General features: G+C 49.0%; 2 protein-coding genes across 2 annotated transcripts in view; one reads left to right on the top strand and one right to left on the bottom strand.

Annotated features, from left to right (window-relative positions):
- Positions 1–857: 857 nt before the first annotated feature.
- On the bottom strand, positions 858–10,637 carry Ubiad1 (UbiA prenyltransferase domain containing 1). Its single transcript, XM_057784384.1, has 2 exons — positions 9,816–10,637; positions 858–3,016 (listed from the first exon to the last, which is right to left on the bottom strand). The coding sequence occupies exons 1-2, from the start codon at positions 10,342–10,344 to the stop codon at positions 2,529–2,531; spliced, it is 1,017 nt and encodes a 338-aa protein (XP_057640367.1). The 5' UTR covers positions 10,345–10,637; the 3' UTR covers positions 858–2,528.
- A 3,860-nt stretch (positions 10,638–14,497) lies between these two features.
- Positions 14,498–27,664, top strand: part of Mtor (mechanistic target of rapamycin kinase) — a 112,376-nt gene continuing 99,209 nt past the window's right edge. Inside the window, exons 1-8 of the mRNA XM_057783538.1 lie at positions 14,498–14,607; positions 17,434–17,609; positions 18,199–18,307; positions 18,922–19,154; positions 19,795–19,995; positions 21,770–21,904; positions 25,497–25,772; positions 25,856–25,964. Coding sequence (XP_057639521.1) covers positions 17,448–17,609; positions 18,199–18,307; positions 18,922–19,154; positions 19,795–19,995; positions 21,770–21,904; positions 25,497–25,772; positions 25,856–25,964 — 1,225 coding nt within the window. The 5' untranslated portion in view covers positions 14,498–14,607; positions 17,434–17,447. The remainder of the gene's footprint in view (positions 14,608–17,433; positions 17,610–18,198; positions 18,308–18,921; positions 19,155–19,794; positions 19,996–21,769; positions 21,905–25,496; positions 25,773–25,855; positions 25,965–27,664) is intronic.

Genomic DNA, 27,664 nt, shown 5'->3' with positions numbered 1-27,664 from the left:
CGCCTAGCCAAAACGTAAACTCACTCCATCTACTACCTGCTCCTAATCCATCAGCGTGGTGACCTAGCAGCAGAAAAATGTAAGTGGGGAAGGATAGAGGGAAATGAGGTTAACGCGGTCTGGCCAGCTGGCTCTGAATGGTCCCTACCACCTTTCCTAAGGGCCTTTGTCCTAGGCAGGGTTACTACTGCTAGAATAACACCAGCAACTTGGGGAGGAAAGGATTCACTTGGCTTACACTTCCACATCACTGTTCATCTCTAGAAGACAAGACAGGACCTAAACAGGGGAGGGAGCTGGAGGCTGGACCTGATGCAGAGGCCATGCCATGGAGGGGTGCTGCTTATTGGTTTGCTCCCCATGGCCTGCTCAGCCTGCTTTTTTTTTTATAAAACCCAGGACTACCACCCAGTGATGACATCACCCATCACAGGCTGGGCCCTCCCACATCAATCACTAAGAAAATGCCCTTCGTGCTTGCCCACAGCCCAGGCCTACAGAGGCATTCTCTCAATTAAGGTTCTTTCCAGTGACTCTAGCTTGTGTCAAATTGACACAAGACCAGACAACATAGCCCATCAACGCTGTGCAAACACTACCCAGATTCATCGCTGGTAATGCGGTGCCCCTACCACACTGCACTGTCCCAAAGGCCTGCAATGAGATTTGTTTTGGAGATGGGGTCTTACTGTGTGTCCCTGGCAGGCCTCAAACTCCCAGAGATCCCCCAGCCTGTCTCCCAAGTGCGGGAATTAAATGTGTGTGCCACCGTGCCTGGCACTCCGAGATCTCTGCACATTCCCACAGTAAGAGAAGCAGAAGGGAAGCAAAGAAACACGAAGCCACTGATGGACGTTTTCTCATATTTTAATTAACAAATCTACAGGAAACCTTCATTAAATCAGGAGACATGGTATAAATTATGGTGGCCTGTATATAAAATGTGGCACTAAATATGGCCTCTGGGATCATATATAAAAATAGACATTAAAATGTGTCCAGAGCATGGTGCAGCAGTGGACACAGTTCTGATGGGGGCAGTCGTGTCAGGCCTGGACCATGAAAGCCACTGGTCCTGCGGGTGACTGGTCAGCCCCCAGCAGGGGTCCTAGGTGCTTCTCCAAAGGCAAGGCCCTCAAAGGCACCAAATGCCACAAACCTGGCGTGCTGGGAAGAACAGGAAAGGAGCGCCCCTGTCTAAGATTTCTGCATTTCTTCCAAGTTCAGGGACCCCAGCTCTCTTTTAGACAAACCATCCTGACTACAAAGGAACTCGGGGCAATTTTGAAACATATTTTTTCCTAAGGAAGTGACCCAGTGCTAACTCAAGGTCATTTTCTGCAGGCTCAGCCTGCAGTGCCCTCCAGGACAACTGATCACAATGAGGACGTGATCATCTCAGTGCAAGAGGGCGACCTCAGTGTAGACATTATGCTCCAAGTGTCCAAGAGGAGGGGGTGAGACACCACTGGTCCCTCGGATGAGACCTCACTGAAACCACCCCGTCTGAGCATGGCGACAGGTCAGGGAGAGGAGGGGCCCATATTTCATAGTTCTTTCACTGGCCGGGCTCCCCACTCTGGTGAGTGGGGCCAGGACTGCTACCCATTGGCTTGAACGTTCAATAGGCTCCTGAGGCTCTGTGGATGGGGACAAGTGTCCCTGACTCGTGTGTTACTGTTGCCCACAGTCTGGGGACTGGAAAACAGATGGAAAGACAGACAGAGATGCAGGGGAGGAAGAGAGGTACCAGGGGAGACAACTGGGAGGAGAGAGGCCTGTGGGCTTTAAATGTGCATCCCACTACCACTTCGGGTCCCAATGATTGGCATCCTAATGGATTCTACAGAGGGAAGCAGCCCCCACCCCCACCCCGACGAGTTTTACTGAAAGCAGAGGGCTTTCCTCAGCCGCCCCAGGCTTGACTGTCTTGCTGCAGGGTGAGCTGACATTTTCCTCACCAGTGGCCTTGAGTGAAAGGAGAGATGAAGGACAGAAATGTCGAAACCACCCACCACCTAGGCAAAAAGCCGGGAGCCACATGGTTGTTAATGAGGGGCTTTCTCACTAGCAAGCAGCACATTCAGGGGACAGGTGTTCCATGTTAATGGGACCTGGCACCAATTATTGCCATTTCCTGTGTGCCAATGTAACAGGGCAGTACTGTGCTTTGTCACTGCGGCTCTTCTGGGACACAGATCCTTCACGAATTGTTAGGGCATTCTGTTCAGAACAAGGGAGATGGGCCTCCCATCCTAAAGTGGCCTGACAACGCCCTCTAGTGGGGATTATAAACAACAGCAGGACAGTATGTTCAATTCATCCTCGGACACTAGAGTGGTTTCAGGGCTCCCCATAACATGGGAAACAAACCACAGCAGATTAGCCTGACGAAGATAATCCTAACACACAAGGGAATCTGGCAGCCCACGCTGGGCACTCACCCTAGGTAGCTGCACCCCTTCTCAGTCTCTGGCTTCTGCACATCCTAAGGAGGGGCTGTGCTGTGGAGGGAGCTAACAGTCGCCTCAGAGTCTGGGCAGACTGCCTGCCGGTGCCAGGATGATGCCAAAGACGTAGAAAAGCCCCAGAAGGAGGTTGAGCTTGGCTGTCCTCTGGGGTAGCTTGTTGAAAGCCTGGCTGCGGAACTGCCTCTCAAGGGAGAAGGCCACGGGGATGGTGAGCAGGGGCAGCGCCAGGCTGATGCTGCAGTGTGTGGCCAGGATGCTGAAGATCAGGTAGGGCAGGAAGAGCAGCATGGTGTAGAGCACGTAGGAGAGGGTGGGCCCAATGAGGATGGCCAGAGTGACAATGCCGGCCTCCTGGTCAGACTCCATGTCCCTGGTGTTGTTGGAATGGAGAATGGCCTCCGTGCTGAGGGCCAGAGGGATGGCATAGACTAGAGGGAAGATGGCCAAGGACCCCACCTGGACAGCGTAGGCGAACATCACAGCCAGGGGGCCGAAAGTGATGAGGATGATGAGGTCTCCCAGTGCCACATACTTGAATCCAATTCCTGCAGCCAGAAAAGCCAGAGATGCAGTGTGAATCAAAGGCTGTCCAAGAAATGGCCGTGTCTGGTGAGAGGCTGTGATGGTATGCAATCACCGGGGTACCCCAATAAACAACCCAGTACAGACTCAGATCTCTGAGCTCAACTCCAGGTACTTGCCAAGTTTACCCTTTAGGTTTTATCCCCCAAACCAGTTTCTGCTACAAAGTGCCCTGAACTCCCAGTACGCAGAGATGATACAAGTCCAAGAACAGGCAAAAGGCTTTATGATCCACTATTAGACCATAAAGTTCTCCAGCCCTGGAAGGCAGAATGTCCATCCTGCCTCCTTCCCCTCTAGCCTTTCTTAAAAGGCTCCACTGAACACCATGGCATTTCACAAGCTACACACTTCCATATAAGGAAGCCGCCACTCATATGAGAAAACCAGTGCAGTTATTGTGCACTGCCCCCCCTGTGGTTTCCTTCAAAACCAAGCCATTCCTAGCGACCGTTCTGCTCCTAGGCCTGCCTGTAACTCCTTTCCAGTCTCCTCCCTCCATCTCCAGCACCACACGACATCCCAAGTCCAAATCAGGGTCACCTTACTCTGGAATACTACAATTCTTCCTAGGTGGCCTTTGATCTCGTAAGAACCTCCCACCCTGTTCCAGTGTTCCTTTAAAACTCTGCGTTTGCCCTTCCCAACACACCCTCAAACCCTCAACATCCCTGTGTCTTTGGAATCAAAGTCCCAGCATCTGGCTTGCCAGACTTGGCTCCCACTGGGAGTATTTGGCACAGAGCTACAGTAACAAACACTTCAACCTGGAACTGAGGTCAGGAGGTCAAGAATATTTCCCACTCAGTCTGAAACAGTAAAGTCACGTGCAATGGTGGGAGGTGGGCATTAGCATCCAAACTTTGGTTGCTACAGTAACAGGGAAGCCTTTGGATCTGGTGATGCTATAAGGCAGGCCTCAGAGTATCTGATTATATTTTACCCAGTCTAAAATAAGAGATGACATGCCAGGCAGTGGTGGCACACACCTTCACTCCTAGCACTCGGGAGGCAGAGGCAGGCAGATTTCTGTGAATTCAAGGCTAGTCTGGTCTACAGCATGAGTTCCAGGATAGACTCCAAAGCTAAACAGAGAAATCCTATCTCAAAAAACTAAAATGGGAGCCGGACGGTGGTGGCGCACGCCTTTAATCCCAGCACTTGGGAGGCAGAGGCAGGCGGATCTCTGTGAGTTCGAGACCAGCCTGGTCTACAAGAGCTAGTTCCAGGACAGGCTCCAAAACCACAGAGAAACCCTGTCTCGAAAAACCAAAAAAAACTAAAATGGGGAGGTGGGGATAACAGATGACAATGATCTTCAGAGGATCTAAAACCATAGGAACTAAGGACCAAGATCTGGCCAACTTCACCTTCACAGAAGTAATGGTTCTGCTGGCTCCAAGTGAGCACCCCTGATTTTTAAAATGCAGCACCCCCACAAGGTATCACAAGCATGACCCTCAGTTTCCCAGCACCAGGAAGCTGATTCCACGCAGCCACACTGTGTGTCGATAACTTGGTTATCTGAAGACATGTGCCCAGGAGGAAGGGCCCACGAGAGAACAGCAGCCCATGTTCCCCACATACTGCACATATTCAGGAAGCCTCCCTCAGCCTAGGCTAGCATGATGCTCCCCTACTTTCTCTTACATTTGCTGACCCACACACCACAACAGGACGCCGGATGGGGAAGATGTAAACTCTGGCTGGACGATCCAAAGACCCCTCCTTCCTCAGATCAGCAAGCAAAAAGTGACTCAGCTTCCTATGGAGCCTCAGCCATGAGCATGCTTCCCGGCCACTCTGGGCTCTCTCACTTCTTCCTGAAGCCCCCCACTTCCACAGTATGGCTGTTTGCCTACCTCCACTGCAAAAGGCATGGCTTTCTTCTTTCTCTTTTCCATCTCCCTCCTCCCAGCAGCTAGAGATGTGCAGCTCGCTTTGACTCTAACAGAACTATACTCAAGCTTCAAAACAAACAAAATGAATGGGTGGCACACGCCTTTAATCCCAGCACTCAGGAGGCAGAGGTAGGAAGATCTCTGTGAGTTCGACGCCAGTCTGGTCTACAAGAGCTAGTTCCAGGACAGGCTTCAAAGCTACAGAGAAACTTTGTCTTAAAAAGCCAAACAAACAAAAACAAAACAAAACCACAACAGAAACCTGGGTCCCCCTTACGCAGGTCGTCCTCTAAAGCCAGGCACAAAGCCACTCAAGGAGAAGAAAGGTTTTACAGTCTTGAGTTTATCTGATGGAAGAAAATGACAGAGCTTCTGGAGAGAGAACTAAGTGTAAGACATGGCCCGAACTCTCCTGACTCAGAGATGTGACCCACATGGGAGTCTCTTCTTAAGCATTCCCACCCCTCCCGACACCATGTTCTGAAGGAAACAGCACAGTGAAATACTGGGACCATACTCCGCCTAGCAGCCAGAATTAATCTGTGAAGACCTACGTCAAAAGTTGGCCAGGTGGCAGTGCATGCCTGCAATACTAGCACTTGCAAGACAGAGGCAGGAGGAGCATGAGTTTCTAGCCAGCCCTGCTACACACAAAGAGGCTAACTCGGGGAGGGAGCTGGCAAAGGCGCAGAGCCACTGAAGTCTCATGCCCCTGTGGGCTGTGGGAATATGAGCAGTACAAGTGCTTCTTCTTGAGTTAGCAGCTCTTTGTAGAATTAAACAGCACCCAGTGGAGGCCACGGCAGTTTCATTTCCAGGCATTTACTCAAGAGAAATGAAAACAAATGCTCATAAAGACTTGAACATGAATGCTCAGTCACAATAGAAAACAGACACAACCCCAAGGTCCCTCAACAGGTGAGCGAACACAGTGTGGCATCTCTCAACAGATGCTGCTCAACAATAACAAGGAGCTGCTGACATGCATGACAACATGGTGAGCTTCAAAACCATCACACTGGGCAAAGGAGGCCAGACTCAAAGCGCTCAGACGGAGGCCAGACATGGCAGCCCACACTTTTCATCTCAGCGCTCGGGATGCATAGGCAGGAGGATCTCTGGGAGTTGGAGGCCTGCCTGGTTTACATAGAGTATTCCAAGCTAGCCAGTACCATAAAGAGAGACCTTGTCTCAAAAAAAAAAAAAAAAAAAAAGCAAAACAAAACCAAAAAAATCCCCCAAACAAAAACAGAGTTCATATTGCAATAAACAAAGTCACAAGCGATCCATGTGGAATGGGTCCCCTCTACACGGCACTCTAGACCCACAAAACTAACCTGAGTGAGAGAACTGCGCGTAGATGAGGATGGACAGGGCTGGGAGAAGAGCCCAAGGAAGCACTAGGAGTGATGGAGAAGCAGGGACTACACAGCTGCTCATGTTCGTCAAGGTTCACCAAACAAACACACTTCACTGCATGTCAATTCTCTACCAACAAAGGCCAATGTTAAAAGGCAATCTACAGATGGGCAGTGGTGGTACACACCTGTAATCCCAGCATTCTGAGACAGGCAGATCTCTGAGTTCAAGGCCAGTCTGAACTACAGAGTTCCAGGAGAAACTTTGTCTTGGGCAGGCGGGGAGAGAAGATTACAAAAAGAAAAAGAAAATCTACAGGGCTGGAGAGATGTCTCAATGGTTAGGAGTACTGGGAAGAGACCTTTGTACTTCTGGTCCATCAGCCCTGACTCAGCACTGCAACCAGACTCTAATTCTAACCCAGGGCCAGTTCTGTCTCCTCCACGTCCTGGTTAAAATGTCTCTAAAATGAAGAGAATGCCACGATTTTGAGAATTCCCAAGAGCTGTGTGCTGAAGAGTTAGTCACTGGGCTGGTGGAATATTTTATCTTTAACATCTGTCTTTATTAAAAATGTGTATGTGCCTGTGTAAGTGGACGGCACATACATGCAGGGACCTGTGGAGACCAGCAGAGGACGCTCGGTCCGCTCGGTCCTGTGGAGCTGGAGTTACATAGGCAGTTGGCAGTGCCCATGTGGTGCTGGGAGTCAAACCTGGGTCTTCTACAAGACCCGCAAGCACTCTGAATGCTAAGTTGTCCTAGTGGTAGAATTTCTAAGAGGAGTGGAGCCTTCGTAGGAGGCTTTCCAATCATGTGGGGGGGGGGGTACTTGGAGGGGACACTGGGGCCTGGGTCTAGCCCACTCTTCTTTCTCTATTCACTACCAGACCCAAGCCAAATGGACTTCCTCAGTATGGATTCCCGCCACATGTACTATCTTGTCAAAGACCAAAACACCATAGGCCAGCCAACCATAAACTGGAGCCTAAAACTAAGTAAGTCTTTCCTCATTTTAAGTCGAATAACTCAGGCATTCTGTTATAGTAGCAGAAAGCTGACCAGCAGAGGCTCCTCCCTTCACCACCACCTTACACTTTCTACCAGGGTCCTACGGGTTTCCCTCATCAAATCCTCACTATGTGGCTCAGGCTAGCCTCGTTGGGGGGGGGGGAAGGGAGAGAGAGAGAGAGGTGCCTGAAACTCACTCTGTAGACCAGACTGGCTTTGAACTCAGACTTTTTTAATTGCCCTACATTTACAACAGGCTACAGGGCAACTACAGTCTCTTGATTTCCTTTCACTCCTTCTGTCTCCTTTATATAGTCCTCATCTTCCCCTCCTCTTAGGCTGGAGGGCTACAGAGCCCAGAACTGGTCCTCTGTGCTTTCCCACCAACTCTTCAACTTTATCTATGGGCCAGTGGCCCCCTGATCTGTCTCTCTAGCCCAGACCTCTCCATTAACCAACTACCCACTTCACATCTCCACTTGGAGCTCTAGCATAAGATGTCCAAAGTCAATCCCAACTTCTTCCCTTCAAAAACCAATTCTAGCCTTGCCTTTCTCCCACCTGGCATGACAATATCAACTGTGCCCTTCTGGTGGCGCAGGCCAACCTTCTGAGTCAAACTTAACTCTGTGGCATTTCTACCTAAGATCCAATCCACTGGCAAACAATGTCTACCTCCAACGTCTGCTCAGAACCTGCCTCACCTCTCTGTGGCCACCACCCTGATGCAATCCACCAAGCATCTTGCCTGAACTGCTCAAGGGCCTCTGACTTGATCTTTGTTCTTCTACCCTTGCCCACCCTACTTATCCATCCACAATACCATAGCCAGAGAGACTCTTTCGAGCCATGACATCACTCTCCTATCCAAAGTCCTGCAATGGCCCCTGTACTTTAAAGTGCAGAGGCCAAAGAGAGGAAACTGCCTATGCAGTCTGCATGCCTCCCACCTCTCCCCAGACACACCCCTCTTTGTCTAGCTTCCTGGACTGCGTCCCTCACGCACACAGTGGGTTTCCTCTTCCTCAAAGTCATCAGGGACTTTGGCACTCGCTGCCTCGCATACCTAGAGTCCTACTCCAGACATCGACACGCCAACCCCGTCATCCCTCCTGCCTTCAATCTAGTTCAGGTGTTATCTCCTTAGTGAGGCCCATGCCAACCAAACTACTTAAAATTGTCTTCATTGTCCTCTTCTGTGTCCCGCCACCGTAGCACTTAGCACCTCTTATACCCAGTTATCCACTGCATCACACGGCAGTTAGTGACGGACCAGATACACAAAGGTCCCTAGAGATTAAAAGGGAAGATGACAAAAAAATTAAACGCCTTTGTTAAGAGTCTACGTAGTTATTAAATTAAATGCCTATGTTAATGGTCTACATAGTTATTACCACGCTTTCTGATTACAAGCTAAACTTCTTTTCTTTTTTCTTTTCTTTTTGGTTTTTCGAGACAGGATTTCTCTGTGTAGCTTTGGAGCCTGTCCTGGAACTAGCTCTTATAGACCAGGCTGGCCTCGAACTCACAGAGATCCACCTGCCTCCGCCTGCAGAGTGCTGGGATTAAAGGCATGAGCCACTACTGCCTGGCTTCTGAGCTAAACTTTTTCTAAATTGAGTGTGTGCATATGTGTGAGAGAGGTCTGAAGACAGCTTTTGGAAGTTGGGTCCTCTCCTTCTACCTCGTGGGTCCTGGAGATAAACTCAAGCATCAGGCTTGGTGGTAGGAGCCTTTATCTACAGAGCCATTTTGCCAGCCCACATTATGTCTTTATATATGTGTGTTTCTTTGTGTGCATGTGTGCTGATGATGCCCACTGAGGCCCCAAGAGGGTGTTGGATCCCCTGGAGCTGAAATCAAGTGTGTTTGTGAGGGGCCCAACATGGGTGCTGGGAACTGAACATGGGTCCTCTGCAAGAACAATAAGAGATCTCTCTCTTTCTCTTCTTTTTCCTTTTTTTTTTTTTTTTTTAATACAATCACATTTCCTGCATTTGGGGAAATTGCAGGGGTCAGCTCAGCACATCTGGATGCAATGGTTAAGACTCACACTGGGAGGACTATTTTTGTGATGTTTCCCCTACCAGGTTTATTTATGTATTTTACGTACAAGAGTGCTCCGTATGAATATATGCCTGCATGCCAAAAGAGGACAGACCGATCCCATTGTAGATGGTTGTGAGACACCATGTGGATCTTTGGAAGAGCAGCCAGTGCTCTTAACCACAGAGCCATCTCTCCAGCCCCAAAGTAAGACATCTTAAAGGTTAAGCCATGTCTCCAGCTGGTAATGTTCATAATCCACTGCCGAACCAGGGTCTTCACAACTTAAAGTTTCCAAAGTAGCCATGGCACACAAACTTTGGATTTCCAGTCAAGCCGTCTGAGTTAGTCAGGTGTCTTTGACCCTTCTACAGTTCCTATGTAAAGGAACAGTTTCCAGTTCAGGCAACTGAGACCTTAGAGCAGGAAACAGGTCAATTCTTACCTCCCGTGTAGAGGAAAGAGCTCGACAGGCCTCCAAAGTAGATGAGAGCCAAGTGCTCCAGTTTCAGAGTAGACAGGTAGTAGAGGCAAGCGGCACAGACACAACCCAGGGTGTACAGGAAGACTCCAAACCGAACGACATCCTGGGGCTCCAAGATTCGATCCACCAGAGTCCTGTCGTCACTCTTTTTGTGGTCAATGCCCTTGGAAAAGTCATAGTAAGTGTTGACCAAATTGCCGGCCCCGTGAACAGCCAGGACAGCCACTGCGCAGCCCACCAAGAGCCTGGGATCCAGGATACCCTGGGATCTGTAGGCCAAGGCACTGCCCAGGGCCACAGGGGTGAGTGAGGCACTGAAGCTCCAGGGCCTCAGGGCCAACACATAGGAGGCGCACTTCTGTCTCCAGGAACGCGGTGGAAGGCTGTGCTGCTCGGGCCAGTCGTCCCCCAGCGGGACCCTGTCCCCGACCTTGGTCGTCTCTCCTGCCTGGATATTAATCTTCTCCCCAGGGGCCTGCAACGCAGCCATGGAAGTGACACGTGGCTAAAGTCAGTTCTAAAAGGGAGCCACTCACGGGGACCGCCCCAGGACGAAGATAGGCTGGGCAGCCTGACCTGACCTTTCTTTAGTTCCGCCCCGGGACAGGGTTTGGGAGGCGGTATAAACATGGGACAGCAGAGAGCAGGCCATGCACCCCAACGGGGCCGGCGGCACTGCCCCAGCCACTTGTCACCTGAGCGAGGCTTGTGTGGTTCCCTGTCCCGCACCACAACTTAACAACACGCCACAGACAGCGGCCTCCAGCGGGCCACCGGCGCCGCCATCTTGTGCATCGGCCTCAAGAGGCCGGCCGGGAAACCCAGGCCCGAGACGAGCAGGGCCGGAAGAAGGCCGGCGGGGGGGGCGTGGTTAAAGCCCAGAGCCGGGGTTCAACAAATAAACTAAAAGCAAGAGTCACTGGAAAATGATCCGGTTAGCATCCCAAGGATTTCAGGACGTGTCGCTTTACTATATATTGGGCCGGTTTGCTTACTGAAATAAGACTCATTGTGATGGGAATGGTTACCCCAATAAATCCTACATTGAAAATGCTCTGTACCAGCTGGGCCTGGTGGTGCATCTCTGTGATCCTAGCACTTGGAAGATGATGGCAGGAAGAAAGTTCAAGGACATCCCTTATAATATAATGAGCTCAAGGCCAACCCAAGCTGCATGAGACCCTGTATTAAAGAAGAAAAAGGAGAAAGGAAAGAGGGAAGAGGGGAGAGGGAAGGGAAGGGAAAAGGAGAGAAACGGAACACCAAACGAAAAGGAAGGAGAGAAAGAAAAGAAGAAAAAAATAAGTGTTTATAAACAGAGAGCCAGGAAAAGAAAATATGGTGCAATGTTATGGATTATATATGTATAGCTATAAGAAAAAAGAACGAGGAAGTATGCTGTGTACTAAGATGCAAAGACCTAGCCGGGCGGTGGTAGCGCACGCCTTTAATCCCAGCACTCGGGAGGCAGAGGCAGGCGGATCTCTGTGAGTTCGAGACCAGCCTGGTCTACAAGAGCTAGTTCCAGGACAGGCTCCAAAACACACACACACACACACAAAAAAAAAAAAAAAAAAAAGCAAAGACCTACACAATAGACTGGGTTTTTCTGGGGTTTTTTTCTTTCTTCGTTTGGAAAAAGGACTGGAGAGATGGTTCGGTGGTTAAAAGGAATGGCTTCCCTTCCTGAGGACCTGGGTTCAATTCCCAGCACCCAGAAGGCAACTATGAGCACCTCTAAATCCAGTCAGTGCCAGGGCATCTGGTGCCGTCTTCTGGCCTCTAAGGGCACTAGGCACACATATGGTGTGCATACATGCAGGAAGATCACAGTAGATATATACATGCAGGCAAAACACAGATTCACATAAAATCCAATAATAAAATTACAAGGGCCTGTGTAGCCCAGACTGGCCTGGAACCAGCAATGTAGCCCACAATGCCCTTGGAATTCTGATCTGGCACCGAGTGCTGAGATTATAAACACTCACCCACACACTTGGTTTTAGGTGGTGCTAAAGATTCTACCCCCTAGGCAGATAAACTACCGCCTGAACTACATCCCAGTCCTACAGTTTACAGGCTGTTGTGAGCTACCTGATATGGGAACTGAACCCGAGTCCTCTGAAAGAGCAGCCCGTCCTCAGCCAATGGCCATCTCTCCACTCCTTTTTCACATTTTCTTCTTTAAATTAATGTTATTTATCCTTTTTAAATATTTATTTTATACTTTAAATTAATGTTATTTTTTCAAATGTTTATTTATGGGGTGATGCACTGTGCAGGGTTAAGTTCTCTCCATCCACCATGTGGGTTCTGGGGTTTGACCTCAGGTCTTTGGGTTTGGTGGCAAATGTCTTTATCCAGGATCATCTTGCTGGCCCTCTCTTACTTTTTGACGCAGCATCAACTGTAGCCTGGAACTCAAGATCCCCCTGCTTCAGTTGCCCAGGTGCCCGGATTACAGGTGTGTATTTGTAAATAAGGAAAAAGCTCTCAAGTAGTTAAAAAATATTTTTAAATTATAAAACATTGTTACATTTCTTATATATTAAACTAGAGAAACGTTACACACAGATAGATAGACAGATAGATAGATAGATAGATAGATAGATAGATAGATAGATAGATGTAGATATTTGAGACAGAGTTGAGGAACCTGCCTGACTCCATTTTGAAGGCAGGAGGCCTTATGCTGCATTGTTAAAAATAAGTTTCCATTTGCTGTAAGAACTGAGTTGTTGCTTTTAGTCTGTTTCCTAGAGCCTGGTCTGCCCCAAGTCACGACCTCCATCTACCTAATTATGTGGAGACCACATGGAGTTTTTTGAGATTTTTTTCTATACTATCTAAAGAAAGTATGTCTTCTGATGGGCAGTGCTGGCACAGGTCTTTAATCCCAGCATTTGGGAGGTAAAAGGCCAGCCTGGTCTACACTATGAAAGCAAGTTCCAGGACAGTCAGGGCTATTACACAGAGAAACCCTGTCTTGAACCCCTCCCCAAAAATAAGAAAAGAAAAAAAAGTATGTCTTCCACAAATCTCATTACATTTTATTGGCATCTCAATTTATTTATTTGTTTTGGTGGTTGTTCTTGAGACAGGGTTTCTCTGTGTAACAGCCTTGGCTATTCCAAAACTCAGAGATATGCCTGTCTCTGTCTCCAGAGTGCTGGAATTAAAGGCATGGGCCACTAGGCCCATCAGCATTTCTCCAATTTAATCCCTACGAAATGTATCAATGTTTTATAAAAGGTACTACTGTAGTATAATTTGTACTTTGGGATTTTACTTTTTGTTTCTTTTTTTTTTTTTTTTTTTTTTGAGACAGGGTTTCTCTGTGGTTTTGGAGCCTGTCCTGGAACTAGCTCTTGTAGACCAGGCTGGTCTCGAACTCACAGAGATCCGCCTGCCTCTGCCTCCCGAGTGCTGGGATTAAAGGCGTGCGCCACCACCGCCCGGCTTCCTTTTTGTTTCTTAACTTTAAAACTTAACTTTTAAAAACCTAATTGAGAACCTTTACCTTATTAGCAAATATTTATCTGCATTATCATTATTAATAGCTTCAAGTTTCTCTTAATATTAATTTAATATTTTATTCAAATTCCCAATTCAAGCTATTTAGGAATTTTCAATGTCTATCACAACTGATATAAAAATAAAAATTACACAAAGATGTGCATAAATTTCATTTGCATTTTTAAAATTTTTTTTTATATTGGTGTTTTACCTGCGTGTACGTCTATGCACCTGTGTGTGCCTGATGCTGGCAGAGCCCTGTATAGGGCATCAGATCCCCTGGAACGGGAGTTACAAGGAGTTGTGAGCCATCAACCGAGTGCAGGCTATCTGGAAGGGCAGCCAATGCTCTTAGCCACTCAAGCATCTCTAGCCCCGACCTTGAATTTTTGATCCCCCAACCTCCTAGAGCGTTGGGGTTACAGGCGTGTCCTTTATGTGCTTCTGGGGACTGAATCCACGACTTTCATGCATGTTGGGCAAGCAGTCAATCAACTGAGTTACACCTACAGCTCTGGCTATTGCCTGTTTGACAGATTTTTTTAAAAGGGATTTTGCTTTAAAATCTTGCATTTAAAGTAGTTTCTTGGTGATCGTCTCTCGAGAATGACCTTTTCAAAAGTAAGGCAATCTGGGGGCAGTGAGAAGAAAATAAAAACTTTCAAATGCATATTAAATTTTACAAAGGAGAAAGCACGAGTCTCCTAGTAAACCGGTTCCAAAGATAGCATGCCGTCTGCAGTCATTCGAGGGCGTCAGACACTCGGCTCCTCAGCATCACGTCGGGCGCGGTCCCCAATTTCTACCCAGCTCTTCCAATAGGTATGCGCGGTCCCTAAACCCGGGCGCCACACGGTCACAACTCACACGGAGGGGAACCGTAGTAGCGACGCACCGGATGTGTGCGTGGAAGTGACCGAAATCAACTCACAACTGATTGGTTCTCCGGAAAAGTCTTAAGCTTCTTTCGCTTGCCACTGGCCGCGTGTTTTGTCTATTTGAACAATCCCCGCCCCGCCAGAAGCCGGTCCCGAAGCTCCACTTTTTCATGAGTATTGGTGAATGTTCCTGCCCATCTTCGTTCTCGGCCAGCTGATTGGCTGTCGGGCTTGCGAGCCCGCCTTCCCCTCCCAGGCCCAGAGGACAGCGGGGAAGGCGGGTGGTGGGACTGGGGGCCTGAAGCGGCGGTACCGGCTCAGGCGGCAGCAGCTGAGGCGGTGGCCGAAGCCGCGCGGTGAGTCTGGGGCCTGGAGCCGAGCACCTGCTGCCGGCGGGATGTCCAGACTCACGGCCAGTCTGGGCCGTGCTGGGGGAGGCCCGGGAAGCCGCCCGTCTGCACCAGGCAGCGCCTCCACACCAGCCCCGCCACCGGGGCGGCCCGCACTGCGCCCTCGCGGAGACCCCCAGGCTGGTGGATCTGCTCCGGGCCTGCCGTTGTGCCTTTTAGGTCTTATGCCCGGTCTCGGTCACCCCTCGAGAACCACCTACAGACGGTGGAGCCTGCCCCTGGGAGCTGCAGCCTCCTAGACCGGGGTCAGCCCCCTACACCGCACCTGGAGACCTGTCGGGGACCCAGACCTCCGAGCTGAGCTGGGTTCCACCCTCCGAGCTCACGCTGTGTCTGCCTCGCCCGTGTCCTCACTTCTTGTTTCAACCTTTCAACGTGAACTTCTCTAAGGCATGACCAAACCTTTGGGATTCTGTGACTCCAAGTAGTTACTTTGAATCCAGCCTGGGGCAGCTGGCTTGTAGGGAAAGCCTAAAATGACGCTCTACTTTCGTGAGAATAGAAATTTCGTGTCGGCCTCCTTCCTGCTGCCTCGTGTGTGTACACACTCAGGAGTGGTTCCTTCCTCCCTAAGAGGGTCTGGTTCCTTTTGTAGTACCTTTTTTTCTAGACAGCAGTGCAGTGTTTGAAAGTTTTTCAAAACCATTTGTTCCTCAGTTTATTTACCCATCTCCTAGAGCATGACCTTGAACTTCTGATCCTTCTGCCAGCACTTCTTGAGTGCTGGGCTTAAAAGTGCGCGCTCTCCTGCCTTGGTTATGTGATGCTGGGCATAGAACCCAGGGTCCTGTGCTTAATTAAGAATTATGTTTGTTTTTTAGTGTAATCTGGCAGGATGGTTGTGCATGTCACTTCCATGGCGTTGTGAGCTAGCCTCCTTTTTATGGTCCCCCTGAGTTGTAAACTCACTGGGGAAACAGCACAGAGTTGAGGAATGAGTGGTCCCTTTCAGCTCACAACTGTAATCAGTTGCCCCTTCCTGTCAGGGCGGATTTGTTTTGGAACTGCCTTCCCAACCCAGTGAAAGCCTGTCCCTCATGAAATGGTGTGGTACTTGTAGATATCCTTTTGTATGCTTTAAATCATGCCTATCTTGCTTTTAATGTCAAATACAACATAAAGCGTTGTTATACCCTATCATGTAGCAAATAATGACAAGAAAAGAAGCCTGTGTATGTTTAGTACAAACTTCGGGTTCTCCTGCCCCATTGTTTTTCCTTTTCAGATTTACACTTTTTTATCAGGGGAGGCGTGCATGCACTGGTGCGCACCTGGAAGTGAGAACAACGTGTAGGTGTCAGTTCCTTTCTACCTTGTGGGGCCCAGGGATCACACTCGATCATCAGTCTTGGCAGCAAACACCTCTACTCGCTGAGGCGTCTTGCTAGCTCCCTCATCCCCAACACATTCTATCCACGTTTGGTAGAGTCTGCAGGTTCAGAACCCATGATGAGAAGGGCCAGCTACACTAGTACTGTGTACGGCAGCCTGTAGCCACATGTAGCTCGTGAGCACTTGGGGAATGATGGATTCAGACTGAGGTGGTTAAAACAATAGATGTTGGAAGCTTAGTCTCAGAAAAGAGTGGGGAAGATATCAATAAGTTTATATACCAATAAAACTTCAAATGATAGGTTTTGGGTTATTGGGTTAAGTACAGTTTCACCTGTTTCTCCTAATTTGAGTACTAAAATATTTAAAATTTCTTACAAGGGGGCTGACCATATCCCAGGACTTGAGAGCACTTGCTACTCATCCAACGGACCCCATTCGAGTCCCCAGTGACCTTGTCAGTCAACTCACAGCTGCCTGTGGCCCCAGCTTCAGGGACTCTGATGTCTTTTTTCTGGCCTTGCCAGGCGTCTGCATACATGGGACATACACTCAGACAGACACACGTATATAAAAAATAAAGCAATAAGTAAGATTACTTACGTGGCTTGTATTACATTTCTGTTGGGCAGGGCTGCTGAGGATGATCATGACTCCTTTCAGCAAATGGTGCTCTGAGGAAAGGACATCCCAGCCTTAATTCTCTTGCTGCTTCTGGCACCTGACCCTGGACCATGTCCACAGTGATGCTAACCGCGAGCCAGAGCCGTGTGCCACACTTTCTGGAAATACTCTAAGCCCGTTAGTTTTCAGCTCAACCCACAAGTCAGGCACTGTTATCCTTCTATTGCAGTGCTGTGGAAATTGAGGAATCTTGACTGTCTTAAGATACATGTATGACTTTGCAGCAGAATTCAAGGCCAGATAATTTTCTCTTCAGTCTGCCGTCTGGCCCTCTAGAAACCTGCACCTGTCATGAGTGTGTAGAAACCTGTGCAAGTACTAAGGCCACAAATACATGGTTTATAGAGTACTGAGAGATGGGTTGGGCTGAGGCTCGGCTGATGGAATGCTTGCCCAGCACACACAAAGCCGTGGATTGGAGTCCCAGCACTGCATGAAGTGGACATGGTAGCACTGTTAAAATCCCAGTGGTTGGTGGAATCGAGATAGCAATTCTAGGCTATCAGTCGCATAGTGAGTTCAAAGTCATGCTGAGAATATAAGGTTGACTGAAAAACAAAAATAAAGGGGCTGGAAAGATGGCTCAGGGGCAAAGATACTCGTTGCCAAGACTGGCAATCTGAGTTGTCCACGTGGAGGAAGAAGAGAATTCATTCCTGCAACTTATTCTCTAACTTATGTGCTATGGTGTGCACATGCACACCCAAATAAATAAAAGCGGAAAAAAAAGATACTGAAAGATGTTCTTTTCCAAAGAACCTTAGGGCAAGATGCTGGGCACAGGTCCCACCACGGCCACCGCCAGTGCCGCCACATCGAGCAATGTGAGCGTTCTGCAGCAGTTCGCCAGTGGACTGAAGAGCCGGAATGAGGAGACCAGAGCCAAAGCGGCCAAGGAGCTGCAGCACTATGTCACCATGGAGCTTCGAGAGGTTAGTCTTGTGTGCTTGGGGCCAGTCTTTGCTGGGTTCCGGGACCAATGTGCAGTTGCTGGTTTAGATTGCTGCCACAGCTCAGTGATATTTGCGAGGATACCAGCTTTCATATTCTGAGAGCGTGTGGGCTCCCATGCAGCGATTTCACGTTTCTGTGATGTTGCTCATGTTTGTGGTCACAGTTCGGTTCTTTATTTTATTTTTTATGATGTTTTTTCCTAAAACCAGCCCTTCAATTCTTTATATCTGTCAGTGTTTGGGAGAGTTGATGGTCTGGAACTTTCTAAACAGAGACCACAGTTGAGGTCAAAGATACTGGCCTGTCTACCCTTGTGCCCCTGGGATTAAGATGATTTTAAGACTAGCTGTCCTATAGAGTAGAGAATCAGGAAGCAGTTGCTAAATGAACAGAGAGGTCATGTAATCAGTTGCGCTTCACTTTAAAGCTATGGAAATGGGGATTGTTTCCTTTGGTTTGAACTGTACCCTCCACCCCCCATCCGAATCTGAAATTGCCAGCTGTCACCACTGTGGTCACCAGTGGGAAAGTAACAAGAAGCTGTTCTGTGTACATCTTCCCTTGCAGATGAGCCAAGAGGAGTCTACGCGCTTCTATGACCAGCTGAACCATCACATTTTTGAACTGGTTTCCAGCTCAGATGCCAACGAGAGGAAAGGTGGCATCTTGGCCATCGGTAAGGACAGAGTTTCTGGTCGCAAAAAACCTTAGGGACACAGGACAAGTCATCTCATGTTCACTGTACCCTGTCTGCACTTGCTGAGGGGTAGCATCTAGTTCGTCTTTGTTTTGAAAGAGTGTTAAGGAGCCTGTGGTTTTCAGTACTTGTATACTGAGTGCCAATTCTAGAAGCCCTGGGATGCAGGCAAGACACACTCTTATAGGTGACAACCGAGTCTCAGAACTGGTTTGCCAGGTTTGAGACTAGAAGCCAGGTTTTCATTCTTTTGCCCCAGATTGCCTTTGGCAGGTCTGGTGTTACACAGAGTAGGCTTTGTCACTGTGGGGCCCACATGTACCAAAGTAGAAATGGCTGCTATTTGCCTGACTGAGGCTGGCCACAAACCCTGTAAATTGTCATTCATTCTGAAGAGTTTTCTCTCCTGGAAGGAAGATATGCAGATGTGTTAAAATGACACAAAAAGCCAATCTCCTGGTTCAAATGAAAAACCTCCTTCTTAATGTGGAAATGTGTTCAGCATGGAGTAAAGGGCTCACTTGCCAGCGTTCAACTCCAGACCACATGCATCCCAGAACACACCACATGGTCACCTTTGCTTTCTTTTCTAGCCAGCCTCATAGGAGTGGAAGGTGGGAATTCCACCAGGATTGGCAGATTTGCCAACTACCTTCGGAACCTCCTCCCCTCAAGTGATCCAGTTGTCATGGAGATGGCTTCCAAGGCCATTGGCCGCCTTGCTATGGCAGGGGATACTTTCACTGCTGAGTACGTGGAGTTTGAAGTGAAACGAGCCTTGGAATGGCTGGGTGCTGACCGCAACGAGGGTCGGAGACACGCAGCTGTGAGTGCCTATAGAATTAAGCCCAGCCAGGCCTGGGGAGCAGTGGGCACTGTTTTGTGCTTTGCTTCCTTCTGAAGTTTGTTCTGGGCAAAGGATTCTGGGGTATGAGATGGGAGAGTCAGTCTGTTTGAGAAAACATCTGGCAGTGGGTGCAGTGGAGCTGGAAGCATCCCCAGCTGCTTTCCAGTTGGTTCAAGGAAGTAGCACAAACTAACCCTGGCTAATGGGTTTTTCGTTCACAACTTTGTAGCAGGGCAGCCTTACTAAGGACACTAGTCTTCTCTGAAATGAAAATAGTAACAAAATTGAATATCAAACGTGTTTTCATCCAGTAAATATTTATTGACTATTCTGGCTTGCAGGTATAGTTCTAGGCTGTTAGCTTAGTGTTAAAGCATCAAACACCTGTCTGTTTGGGTGTGGGTTCAGATGGTGCCAACATTCTGTATGTCAGCAGCCAGGTGGTAAGCACTGAGATGATTGGTTGGTCTGCTTCGCCTCTCCTGGCACCAGGCTTTCCCATTTAGGAGGATGAGGCTTTGCTTTGCATTGCAGGGAGACACACCAGGATGGCAGGGGAGTGTCCCGAGAGAACAAAAGTCCTGGTAGCATAAGAGTCCTGTTTGCTCTTCTCTCCCAGGTCCTCGTTCTCCGCGAGCTGGCCATCAGTGTCCCCACTTTCTTCTTCCAGCAAGTGCAGCCCTTCTTTGACAACATTTTTGTGGCCGTGTGGGACCCTAAGCAGGCCATCCGAGAGGGGGCCGTGGCTGCCCTTCGTGCCTGTCTCATTCTCACCACCCAGCGGGAGCCGAAGGAGATGCAGAAGCCTCAGTGGTACAGGGTGAGGAGATGGTTCCATACCAGCCAATAGCAGAGCGCTATTGCTTGGGGATCGTGGCTGGCCATGGAGCCTTGTCACAGTTGTTTGGGCCTGCATGCTTTTTCTCTGTTCATCGTGAATCACTGGTTACTTTATGGCACTTTCTTAGTAAAGTTACATTGATAGCCACACCATTATTTTATGCATTACTAAGAATGAAAAATGTGTCAGTTAGACTATGATTCAAGGCCTCTGGCTATGGTCGGCACACCTTTATTTATTTATTTATTTATTTATTTATTTATTTATTTATTTATTTATTTTGGTTTTTCGAGACAGGGTTTCTCTGTGGCTTTGGAGCCTGTCCTGGAACTAGCTCTTGTAGACCAGCCTGGTCTCGAACTCACAGAGATTCACCTGCCTCTGCCTCCCAAGTGCTGGGATTAAAGGCATGCGGCACCACTGCCCGGCTTCGGCACACCTTTATAATCCCAGCGCTTGGGAAGCTGAGGCAAGAAGATAAGATTTGGGGTCTGACCATGAATTTGAGATCCTTCTGCCTCTGCCTCCTTAGTGCTAGGATTACAGGCACAAACCACCACGCCCACTTTTGTGCTGTGCTGGACATTGAACCCAGAGCTTCCTGCATGTTAGATGAACGCTGCAAACTAAACTACATCCCCAGCCTCTGGACCACGTATTGGCCAAGTGCCGTGGCTCACACCTTTACTCAGCATTTGGGAATCAGACAGGCCATCCAGGTTCACATAGTAAAACCCTATCTCAAAAACAAAAGCAAATAATGTTTGATAATTGCAATTTTGCCAGCAGTGCCCACACCATATTTGCTTCAAAATATAGTTAAACAACATTAAGATTAAGTCCTGTAAACAAACAGAAAAAGACTTCAAGGCCCATCTGGGCTACCTGAAGAAACACTGTTTCAAAACAACAATAACAAAAATAAATAAAGTAATATTTGGTATCTGCTGCCTTCACATCAGGAGCTGTTAAAATGTAGAAACTGGGTCTGTGGGTCAGGGAATGCAGCTGCTGCTAGTTTGCAAAGGGCTAGCTCCCTCCAATCCAGCGTCCTGGGCCCTGGGCCCATAGCTGCCGCCAAGGAAATGGACTTCACAGGAGTTCTACACGTGGGAAAAGAGACCTGGCCTGCCTTTTTGCCTTAGATGTATGACATTAGACAAGTCAGTTAATTCCTTTGGGCCTGTTTTATGTAGCTGTCGGAGGTGACAGTAGCATTTGCCGCAAAGGCATGAACCTTGGAGCTAAATTAAACAAAAGAACTTATAAGGCGGTGTGAATGCTGACACACGGCACTAGCAGCCTCTGAACCTCGTGTGTGTGTGGGGGGGGCCCTGTGTTGTATCCTTGAACCTCGTGTGTGTGTGTGTGGGGGGGCCCTGCGTTGTATCCTTGAACCTCGTGTGTGTGGGGGGGGGGCCTGTGTTGTATCCTTGAACCTCGTGTGTGTGTGTAGGTGCCTGTGTTGTATCCTTGAACCTCATGTGTGTGTGAGTAGGTGCCTGTGTTGTATCCTTGAACCTCGTGTGTGTGTGAGGGTGCCTGTGTTGTATCCTTAAACCTCATGTGTGTGTGGGGGGGGCCTGTGTTGTATCCTTGAACCTCTTGTGTGTATGGGGGGGCTGTGTTGTACCCTTGAACCTCGTGTGTGTGTGTGTGTGTGTGTGTAGGTGCCTGTGTTGTATCCTTGAACCTCGTGTGTGTGTGTGTAGGTGCCTGTGTTATATCCTTGAACACCATCCTCCCTCTCCAGCACACATTTGAAGAAGCAGAGAAAGGGTTTGATGAGACCCTGGCCAAAGAGAAGGGCATGAATCGAGACGATCGAATCCACGGGGCCTTGCTGATCCTCAACGAGCTGGTCCGCATCAGCAGCATGGAGGGAGAGGTGAGCCACGCGTCTGGGGGCCGGGGGCCAGGGACGCTCTGTGAAAACCCATGAAGCAGGCAGCAAGATCGTGGGGATGGGGTTGGAAGGGTAAGTGGAGGCTTGGCCTGCCCTCCCTGAGGTGGCGCCATCTGCCTGAGAGGCGCGTGATGTGAATGAGGCTGGCAGCTGGCTGGGAGCTGTGTTCTTGGCTGAGGTGGGAGAGAGTTTGACATGGGAAGGATGGTTGGTATATTGTGAGCGGAGGAGAAAGAGGAGATGGTGTCAGAGAGGGAGTGGGGTCCAGTTAATAGGCTCACTGTTTGTGGTCAGCAGTTTTATTCTTATTGCAGGCACAGACGTCAGTGTTATACACGGGATTCGTAGGGTGTTAAGAATTTCTGACACCTGTCGCTTGTGGGATCCAAGTGTGTGGTGAGGTGGGAATAAAGTCAGAGTTAGGAGTTAAGTCAGTTAAGGTGAAAGGGTTTTGCAGCCTATGAGAAAATAGGAAGGGCTAAATCTACGTTGGCCTGAATGAACAAGAGAAAAAACACACTGGATGTCTCTTTGTCTTTATGCGAGGCCATTTTGAGGTCCTTATGCCAAAGGGGGTTATGAGAGGAGGCCTTTGTCATCCAGGATCAAGCAAGCTACAGCATCCTTGCCTTCTGTAGTTGCCATGAGCAGCCCATGTGGCCATGGCACAGGCTTGGCCATGGAACTCTGAGCAGCACCAGGGCCTGTGGATCAGTTAGGCTCTTGTAGTTGAGGTCACATTCTGGTGGCTGCCACAAGGGGCTCCTAGAATAGCCTGACTGGCTTCAATTAGATGTAGTGACACAGATACTGGGGAGACAGGATGCAGGATATGTTGGAGTAAAACTCTCCCTATGAGACTTCCTGGGAGGATCTGTTGGTGTGGAATTTCACCCAGGGTGCCCTGACTATAGAGAGTGGTTGTGTGTTGTACCAGGGCAGCACATGGAGTACAGGACACGTTCGGCTCCACTGCTGATACTGTGTCTTTCACATGCGCCTCCTGTTCCTCCCCTTGCACAGGCGTTCCCCGTTGTGCTGGACTTGAAAGGTTTCTAGTTTTGTCTTGTTTTGGTTTGTTTTTTGGATTCTCAATACAGGATTTCTCTGTGTAGCCCTGGCTGTCCTGGAACTGGCTTTGTAGACCAGGCTGGCCTCAAACTCACAGAGATCCGCCTGCCTCTGCCTCTGGAGCTGGGATTAAAGGCGTGTGCCACCACCGCCGGCTGAGAGGTTTCTAAATGTATATAAAGGCTCAGTGCAGCCTCTGATACCTGGTGGATGTGATGTAAGTGGTAACACTCTGAAATTTCTCTGCCTGAGTCCTACTGTAGTCCAGACAGTTCTGGGACCTTTGTTTCCTCCTAATGAAACAAGATGATGTCACCTAACACATAAAGGTGTCAGCAGTAAGTGAAAAGGTTCTCACAGAGGTGCTTTGTGAATTACAGGTTCCTTCTAAAATGTCAGGATTATGCCATTCTGTGTTCTCCTGCTCACTAGGTTTTAGTGGGGAATCTAGTGTGTACCAGCGATAGTGAGCCCTGAGGGCCAAAGCAAGAACAGGGAACAGAATGGGCCATGTTGTAGCCAGGGAGAGCGTGCCCATGTAGATGAAAACACACTGTGATGATCTGTATGGAGTTACATGCTATGGAATGAAGAAAACCTGGATATGTTTGCAAACAGTTGTGATGGGGGTAAGCAGAAAGCCATTCCAGGCAGCTGATGGGCCTGTGTGACGGCCCAGTGCAGGAGCATGCCACTCCAGGAGAGCAGCCAGAATGCCCCTGTGCCTGGGCAGGTGAGCAGGAGAAGCTCTGAGAATACCTGGGTCTGGCCAGGAGGATAGCTCAGGTTGTAGGAGGCCATTGAGTGCACTTTGTGTGCAGTGGTAGGCTATGGTAGATGTTGAAGAGAACATGCATGCACATACGTGTTTATGTGCTTGAGGTTTATGGAAGCTGTAGGTTGTTGTTGAGTACCTGTCTTTATTACTCTGCTTTTTTTTTTTTTTTTTTTTTGAGACAAGGTCTCTCACTGAATGAGATCTCGATGAATCTCAATGATTCAGCAAGACTAGCTGCCCAGTGATCTCTGGAGCTCCTGCCTTGGCTTCCCCAGCACTAGGAGTGCAGGCACATGTAGCCATGCCCAGCTTGCTATACGAGTGCTGGGCATCTGGGCTCAAGTCCTCCTGTTTGTGTAGCAAGTACTTACCTGGCTGAGCCATCTAGGTCCTTAACCCCTATGAGTGGCTTTAGACTCATGAGACCCCTTTGTTGAGAAGGGATTATCAGAGGGCAAAAGGGCTGAAGCCACAAATTCCATCAAGAGGGAACTGCAGAGCTGTCAGCATGGCTCGCTCAGCATGGCTCGCTCGGCAGTACAGGTGCCTGCTGGCAAGGCTGAAAACCTGGGTTAGTTCCTCAGGACCCAGATGTACGCGGGGAACCAATTCTCACAAGTTATCGTCTCATTTCCAAACACACAGTATAATAAGAAACACTTAAAGAGCGGAACACGACTGCCTTGGCCGAGATCTTTGAAGCTCTTCCTAGCCGGTTGTGGTGACACACACCGGTAGGATTTGCTGAAGGAGGCAGAGGCAGGAGGATCACGAGTTTGAGGCCAGCCTGGGCTACACATTTAAAAAAAAAAAGAAGAATCCTAGAGCTATAGATTTCCAAGAAGTGGCCGGATTCTGGATGTGGAATAGATTGGAAGGAAGAGAAGTTAAAGGGTTTGGTTTTGTAACTGGGAGAATGGAGTTGCTTTACACTGAGATAGGAAAACAGGATGAGGAGAAAGAGGAGGTTTTGAGACACATGTTGGGCATCTGTGTGACCTAGTGAGTAGTTCTGGGGAGAAACCTAGTAAGAGAAATGAACATGGGGGTACTGATTTACATCATGAGACTGGGCAAGAACTCACATGACCTGGTGTAGATGAAAAGAGATGGGGTCTGTGAACTGAAATTGAGAAATTTGGAGGAACCATAGGAGACAGGAGCAGCTGGGAAGGAGGAAGACAGGCCAGAGAATGTGGGGTTTGCAGAAGTAACAAGGATGGTCTCATGCAAGAGATGACAGTGTATCAGATGCTGCAAATAGAGATGAAGACTAGGGTGGTCCTTTAGGGACTCTGGTAAGAGTAGCAAGCCAGGAGGGAAATGACTGTGTGTGTATGAGAAGAGCTGGAGGCTGTTGGAGGATGAGTTGGGGTGCCTCCCTTCAATAGCGGACAGACCAGCATTGCAGGCACCCTTATTCCATGCCACCCCAGAATGAGGATTCTGAGAAAATGATTTGCCTGAGTAGAAACTCAGCTTCAGGAAAAGAGATCAGAATGTTCTTTGCAGGGTACCAGCATTGGGCTATCTTCTCTTTCGCAATTCAGCCTTCTTGAACCTGCAAAGGATACTTGGACATAGGAACTCCAGGCTGGAGGTTTCTTTCCTGCTCAGTAAAAGGTGGTCTTTTGCCTAATGTTACCCTGCAGACTCACTGTGCGCAGGGTAAAAGCTCCTCATAAGCAAAAGTGACTGTATTTTTCCTTCCTTGGCCCTGCCTAGCGTCTGAGAGAAGAGATGGAGGAAATCACCCAGCAGCAGCTGGTGCATGACAAGTACTGCAAAGACCTGATGGGCTTCGGGACAAAGCCTCGACACATCACCCCCTTCACCAGTTTCCAGGCTGTGCAGCCCCAGCAGTCGAACGCCTTGGTGGGACTGCTGGGGTACAGCTCCCACCAAGGCCTCATGGGATTCGGGGCTTCCCCCAGCCCTACCAAATCCACTTTGGTGGAAAGCCGCTGTTGCAGGGACTTGATGGAAGAGAAATTTGATCAGGTAAATGGCAAAAGGCCTTTTCCTTCTTCCCCACATCCCACACCTTCCTCTTCTCTGTCAACCCTGTATCCTTCCTCTCCCAGGTGTGCCAGTGGGTGCTGAAATGCAGGAGCAGCAAAAACTCACTGATCCAAATGACAATCCTTAATCTGTTGCCCCGCTTGGCTGCGTTCCGACCTTCTGCCTTCACAGGTGAGGCTGTCCTCCGAAGACATTCCCTCTTTAGGATGATCAAACAGGGACGGAAGCACTGGTCCTAGAGAGTCAGTCAGGACTGCCTCCCTTGCAGCAGCGCTGACAGGAGGGCTAGTCTCTGATCACTTTGCCCATCCAGTTTCTTCGTTTTCTGTGAAGAGACCTGGTAGAAATCCAAGTGGTGGTACACGCATGTAACCCTAGCACCTGGAGGCAGAGGCAGAAGAATAAGGGGTTCAGAGTCATCCTTGGCCATGCAGTGAGGTTGAGGCCGGCCTGGACAAATAATACCCTGCTCAGAAAAAAAAAAAAAATCACAATGTGTAGCAAAGGGTCAGTTCTGGTCCAGGTCATCAGGTAAAGCACACATAACTTCTTGTGCTGGGTGTTGGGGCTCATACCTATTTCACAAGCCTTAGGAGGCTGAGACGAGGACCATCTAAAGTTTAAGACCAGCTTGGGCCTCAGAGTGAGATCCACAGAAGGGCACTTCAGGTCCATACTGTCAACAATGCCTGTCTGGGCAGAGTGGGCTTAGGGACCTGAGTTTTCCCCATGGTAACCATCGAGCATCCTCTCCACCTGCATGGAAGACTTGTGTGTTAGAGCATTCTCCACAGGTGATGGGCGGTGCTGCACGGAAGACGTGTGTGTGTGTGTGTGTGTGTGTGTGTGTTAGTGTTAGAGCAGTCTCCACAGGTGATGGGCGGTGCTGCACAGAAGACGTGTGTGTGTGTGTGTTAGAGCAGTCTCCACAGGTGATGCACGGTGCTACACGGAACCTCCACAGGTGATGGGCAGTGCTGCAAGGAAGATGCGTGCAGGAGTTAGCGCAGTCTCCACAGGTGATGGGCAGCGCATTTCCACGTGCTGTGCTGTCCTCAGTGGTCACTGAGTTGCAGTCAGTCGAGTCTTACCCAGTTCAGATGCAGGCCTTTCCAGCTGTTGTGGCTGGAGCTGTTCCTGTCCACCACAGTCCTCAGCTGTTGGGAGCTTTGGTGATGGAGTCGGTTTGGGATGTTATTGACCTTTGTGGGTCTCCACTTCCTGGCTAGTGAACATGAAACAACAGTCCCTGCCTCCCAAAATGAACAGCATGAATGCTTAAGCACCTTCGATAGTGCCTGGCGCAGAGTAAGCCTCAGTAAATGGAAGCCGTTATGAGATTATTATTGCTTCCTGGAGCTACTTCAGATTCATTCTGGAAATGAGGAGGTACACATGATAATACTCTAGTTGCCTGTTTGTATTTAATGTCCCTCCCTTGCCTCCTACTTGGTGAGAGTGAGCCCTTGTCTCAAGCATCTCTTTGCACTTCTCCGTGGCATGCTGCCTGTGTTGAGTAGCGTTCAGAACTAAGTAAGATCTAGTGGCGTAAAGGAAAGGTCAGCCTGACCCTCAGCATTGTTGTTCCCAACATGGACTCCCCCTTGCCATCCAGGCCAGATAAAGCCAGTGGGGGTCGGGTGTCTGGATGGTGAGTTGTTGAGCAGGCTAGGCCTGACTAGTACAGTGTGTTGGATAAGGACCAAACTGTCACATAAACTTGCTGAACCAAGGAGAAATTACAGGATGGAATCACCTGTTATTTTTGAAATTTTCCTTTCTGCCTCCCTGGCACCAGCAGCTCTTCTCTTTCCTAATGACCAGACACACCCCTGGTCAGTAGAGCTTTAAATGGTCTTAGGTTGAAAGTC

The sequence above is a fragment of the Chionomys nivalis genome, chromosome 11, assembly GCF_950005125.1.
Source record: "Chionomys nivalis chromosome 11, mChiNiv1.1, whole genome shotgun sequence".
NCBI lineage: Eukaryota > Metazoa > Chordata > Mammalia > Rodentia > Cricetidae > Chionomys > Chionomys nivalis.
The sequence above is the reverse complement of the archived record's forward strand: the minus strand, read 5'-3'. Positions and strand labels throughout refer to the sequence as shown.